Source organism: Terrapene carolina, unplaced genomic scaffold (assembly GCF_002925995.2).
Source record: "Terrapene carolina triunguis isolate 2854851 unplaced genomic scaffold, T_m_triunguis-2.0 Scaffold449, whole genome shotgun sequence".
In the NCBI taxonomy this organism is placed as follows: domain Eukaryota; kingdom Metazoa; phylum Chordata; order Testudines; family Emydidae; genus Terrapene; species Terrapene triunguis.
Genome location: NW_020664800.1, coordinates 3,777,530 through 3,783,030, shown reverse-complemented (window position 1 = coordinate 3,783,030; position 5,501 = coordinate 3,777,530). Strand labels below are relative to the sequence as shown.

The window sequence follows — 5,501 nt, the reverse complement described above, 5'->3', positions numbered from 1 at the left end:
CCGGCACGCACTATCTGTGTGGCCCCTGCTGATGGACACTAACGGTTCATTAGTGTGCTTCAACCTACTCCCCTTTCAACGTGCACTAACGAACTGTTAGTGGGTGTCAGGCGGGTCCACGGTTAGTGCGTGTCAGGTGAGCGAGGGGTAGGTTCACACCCCAGCTTGCCATAAACTAAATCTTCACATGGACAAAAGTCCTTTGTAGCCTAATCAGAGCTGAATGCTCACCTCCGTGGGAGCAGCCTGCAGCGGTCCTCCAGCTGGGCTAAACCGGCCTAAATTTCATTTCAGAGAACTTATAGGAATAGCCATGACCTTTTCCTGCCAACCAGTTGATGCCAGTAGCATGCTTCTCTTGTCTCTCCCGCCAGTAAAACCCATTCAGGTTGGAGTGATGACATCCATTGTACCACCAGGCCCCCAGGTAGGCTGTAGCACAGTTGTCTGTGCTCTGATCATTGTCACCGTCCTTGGTTGAAAAGGCCATGCCCTTGTGAACCGATAGAGAATCGCCTGGGGAAAAACACAAATGCCGTTGTTTCCATTTATTGCTGATCTCTCTTGGAGACTGTACCACTTTAGATGCCTAAATGGGAGCGAAGGTCTTTAGCAAACCTGGCCCATAAAATCAACCCCTATTAACTGGTTTTGTTCATTTTTAATCTCTGCATTCTGCATGCACGTTGAGGGTTATGCTAGCTGAATTACACAAATGGATTGTATGAACAAATTGTCCCTGGGGGTACTGACTGTAGTTATCGCACTGTGAAATGTAGGTGCGGATTCAAAGGTTCCGAAAAATAATGCTTTTCTTAACGACATATATTCACCCCATGTCAGCTAGCATCGCTGTATGTAATTGTAATTATTTTCCAGGAACAAAGCTGTTTTTATCGAACAATTAGCCTACTTGCTTTGGGGGGGGGGGGGGAGAAATCCCATAATTTTGGGCAGGGAAGTATTTGGGGTTTATGAGTATTTTGCTCCCCACTCTCCTAAAATGGAGAGCCATCAACCTCCTCATGTGTTGCCAATAGAGCGAATGAGGTTATTGTACTTAAAAATCTCCATCATTCTCGATATTGCTCTGGAAATTGGTGGGAGGGTTGGGGAAAGACTGGTTTACATTGAAGGCATTAGCCTGGGTCAGATAGGTATGACTGTGGCAAACCAGCTCAAACTCTCTACTCCCAATGGGACCCTCCTATAATTGCAGATCCATTATAATTTTATCAGGTTCAGAATTCCTAAAAACAATCTTTAGTTGCCTCTCCAGATGTGCAGCTCTAGAAGATCTGAGAGCAAATATTATAAAGTATAATGGCTGAACAGCAATCCTTTTCTCTGAATCCATAGATTGCTTGAGGAGATCTCTTAATAATGCAGTGTCTAGGTCTAGAGTTACCAGAGCTTTTACCATTACATTTAATGCAATGCTTTAAGGGCACATATTTCCCAAAGAGGCTTTGCCCACAAGGAGTAATTTATTTTGCTTCTGGCAGAGGATACCCTCCGTTTCTCTTCAGCGTGCAGGATTTCCAGTTGCTATGACCACTAGAGAATAAATCCAGAACCTACCTGCAGTCCCACCAAGAAAGTCTCCAAGGATCAGCTTGTATTTCTCAGTCTCCCCTAATATTTTGAAAGACTTGTACTTGGCAAATACACAGTTGTCTTCAAAATCCCTGAGATCAATGCGCAGTTCATGGGTTCCTATTACAAAACAATTTGATAATAAAATGGTCAGCAGATTCCATTAAGGTTTTTGCACAGACTTTGCTGGTGGATCTTGGCCATGGGAGATTCAGGTGCACGTGTACCATGCACAATTGCTTTTACTAACTGTTTCAATCTGCTAATCCCATTCCTCTCTGGAGTTTATTTATGATCGTTTTTCCTGGCAGGGTTGTAAAGAGACAGCTGCCTTTGACAGCACTTCCAACCCTGATCTGTACCCTGTGACTGTGGGGAAGGACTTGGTGGAAAATAATATATAGCATTTTTCTAGGGGCTGATCCAAAGTCCTCTGAAGGCAAGTAAAGACACCCAGGGACTTTGGATCAAATCCCCAGTGTATTTTATCTGTGTGTTAACAGGCTTTGCAAAGCACCATTATCCCCCTTTACAAATGGGATAACTATTTCTCAGAGTGTTCAGTAGCAGAGACAGGACTAGAACCAGGAGTCTTGGCTGCCCACCCTCACTCCAGCCAATCAGTCATCTCCAGCAGCTGGTACCACTCTAGGGTCTGTTTCTAAGGGAAGAGGTGGAGAAGGGCTTACTTGACACAACTATAAGAAAAAAAATGCATCAGTGATTTATTCACCAATTGACGTCAGCAGGTGGATATTGTCGTTCCCCAGCCAGAATTCTGACAGCCGGCTGCCAAAACCTCTCTTGTACGAATTCCAATCGCGGAAAAAATCCACCAAACCATCCACCCGTTTCTGGAAAACCTGCAGGGAAACGAAAGGGACTTAGCTATCAAATTTCCCATTTTGTTCCCCTTTCCTTAGGGGAGGCTCCAATTTACATTGGCCAAATCCACTTCAGTATTATGTGGCTAAGCACAGCTCTGCTGTCGTCGGAATGGTGTGGTTTGAATACTTCCCTTAGGTCAAAGGACACAGGGATGCAAAGTGGAAACGGTCCAGCAGTTACAGTTACATTACATGTGTCCACCAGCATGGGTGAGATCGCGCTGCAACACTAAACTTCTAGTAGGAGAAAATATTATGGTTGGTTGGGATTTTTAAGAGGGCTCAGTGTCAAACTAATTCTGTTCCCACTGATGTCAAGGGGGAAATTCACTTGGACTGCAGCGGGAGCAGACTTAGTCCAATGCGAAGTACTTCTGAAAACCAAGCTGTGCAGTTCCAGAGATTGCTTTGGACACAAAGGCCCAGATCCTCAAAGGTATTTAGGCACCAACTCCCATTGAAATTAATGGGACTTTAGCTCTGAAATACCTTTGAAGATCAGGGCCTAGGTGCACAGAACTACTCATAACACTTTCCTCCCTTCCTGGCTAGATACATCACTCCTGAAAAACGCAGGCTTATCAGACGCCTGCAATAAGCCATGCCATCACGTGATATAGACCGTGGTTTCCAGAAAAGGCGTGGAAGACGCTAAAACAAAATTCTTTTCAGTGTAATTCAAATCTTCAGGTTAAGTCCAAGCCAGGCTCAATGCCAGCTTCTGCAAGCACTGACTCTGACAGAGGGCTTTGGGCTGGGAAGTCTAGCAGGAGGAGGAAGCCAAGGCAAAAAGGAACAGCAGCCTCTCCTTCATCAAGGGACCTGTAGCGACCAATGCAGCCCTGAACGTCGGCAGCACTGCTCCAGGAAATGGGGGTGGGGGTGACCCAGGCAGCACAGCCTTGCTGCCAGCCATAATGGCTTGGATCCTGTGGAGCGATGAAATTTCCTGAGGGAGGGCAGCCCAGGGTGCATCTCCCCAAGGATCCCGGAGTTTAGCTTAGGCAGGGAGATGACCCAGCATGAGGGAATGTGGCCTGACATCCGTAAAACTGGTGGAAGCAATACACAGCGTCTAACTGGCTGCAATGGGGCAAAGGGTGCTTTATTCTGACTTACAATCCATCCCCCGCCATCCGTGTCCATGTCACACAGCACAGTCATGGCAACACAGTCCTGCGTAAAAACGGTGTACCAGCCACTCAGAGAATTCCCTTCGCTTAACAGCTGCTTGCAGTCCCGTGCTCCTGGGCAGAAGGGGAATTTAAAAGCAAGTGTCTTTCCTGGAGTAAAAGGAATTGTTTTCTGATAACTTTGACAGTTTGCTATTCTGAAGAGTTGGGCTTTGTAGATGTGCATGCCTTTTGCAAAACTATTCAGAAGTTCACACACCCAGCCAGATTCTGCTCTCAGGTCCCCTGTGCAACCCCATTTATTTCAGTGGGGTTTCACTAGTTTAAATGAGAGCAGAATTTAAGAGTATTTAGTGAAGTCTGGCATGGGTGTTCAAAGGATTGTCAGACAATTGTACTTTGTAAGAAAGTGATTTTTCTGTATCGACTCAAATCTCAATACAAATCAGTTTATCAAATGGAGTCCTGCTGCCTTTGGTAATTACCCCCACCTTACATGGGGATGCCTGCAGTCCGCTAATTTCATTGGGATCAGGTCTAGTAACCTATGGGACTCATCTTTGAAGGTACAAAGTGTGGGGGGCGCTGAATGGGATGAGACTCTTGGAAACACTCACCTTTCCTGCACAGGGCATCGTCCAGCTGTTTCTCGCCTGTGCAGGAAAAGAAACACAGTAGAAGTGGATTGAAAGCAGAAAAAATGAGTTTTTCCCCCCAAACAGCTATTTAATCATACAGAGAGCAATGCATACTTATTTGGTCCAAAACAGACTTCGCTCGGAGAAGGATCAGGCCCAAACTAGGAAAACGAATACAAACTAATTTTAAAATAAATATTCGTTCTTCAGCGCAGGTGTAACCCGCTAGTGAGTGTTACACGGCCCCCTCTGTAGAGGATAAGAGTCTATTATAGCCCCGGCTGAGGAACTTTAGCTCAAGCTGCACGTGTTCCTGCGTTAGCTTAGAGATCACCAGTTCACTCTCTAGCATGTCAGCCAAGGTTATAGCTTAGCATGTATGTGAGGCGTGTTCATGTCTCCCTGGGAGAATAGACCCATTGACACTGAACGTGAGCAATGGATTGTTGGGACGGTGCTAGTAAGTTCCCTTAAACATTTGTGAGAGTCCCCGGTGATAAATTTAGCACCAAGTTTCTTGCTGTTTCTTTTTTGACATTTATTTACTTCTTCAAAATTTTAAAATACAGCTATAGTCAAACCAGTGGCATCAACGCTGACCACTATAGCCTTGCTGTTTCCTTGGGGGCCCCCGTCTGTCTGTATCCACCTGGTCTGAAACTCAGATTGTAAGCTCTTTGGGGCAGGACCCATCTTTCTGTTCTGCGTTTGTATACTGCCCAGCACCTTGGGGTCCTGGGCCTTGATTAGGGCTCCTAGGTACTACATTAATACAAATATTACCAATAATATAGGCACCCATCCCGTGCTCTGGGTGCTTATACCGCAAGTTAAAAATCACAGCATAAACGTAGACAAAGGACTGCCCATAAATCTACCCACCTCAGCCCACACCCTCCTTACCAGCCTTACCAAAGAGGAGGGTAAAAGATGGGGTTTGCAGCATGCCCGGAAGGTTAAATCCAGGCTCTGGAGGACCAAGTGGGGCGCGAGTTCCAAGACCAAAGAACCCTCCCAGCAAATGGCCCTCTCGTTTATACTGAAGGAGCTCCGCTGGTCTCAGCTGTGGCAGGAAGTCATGGCAGTAGCGTAGCTAGCGGGGTGCAAGGGAAGCAGCTGCTTCCCCTCAGCACATGTTCCATAAGCGGCGCCTTTCCAAAAGCGGCCGGAGGAGCGAGGGGGGGCACAGGCTGGCGGCCCGCAGCCATGGGGGGGCGACGGGGGAGGCCGGAGGAGCGGGGGGGGGG

The 5,501-nt window shown here is 46.8% G+C and overlaps 1 protein-coding gene across 1 annotated transcript in view; it reads right to left on the bottom strand.

Moving 5' to 3' along the window:
- Nucleotides 1–218: 218 nt before the first annotated feature.
- Nucleotides 219–5,501, bottom strand: part of LOC112106819 (ficolin-2-like) — a 12,001-nt gene continuing 6,718 nt past the window's right edge. The window contains exons 5-8 of the mRNA XM_029913103.1: nucleotides 3,603–3,730; nucleotides 2,330–2,459; nucleotides 1,582–1,716; nucleotides 219–516 (exon numbers count right to left, since the gene is read on the bottom strand). Coding sequence (XP_029768963.1) covers nucleotides 269–516; nucleotides 1,582–1,716; nucleotides 2,330–2,459; nucleotides 3,603–3,730 — 641 coding nt within the window. The 3' untranslated portion in view covers nucleotides 219–268. The remainder of the gene's footprint in view (nucleotides 517–1,581; nucleotides 1,717–2,329; nucleotides 2,460–3,602; nucleotides 3,731–5,501) is intronic.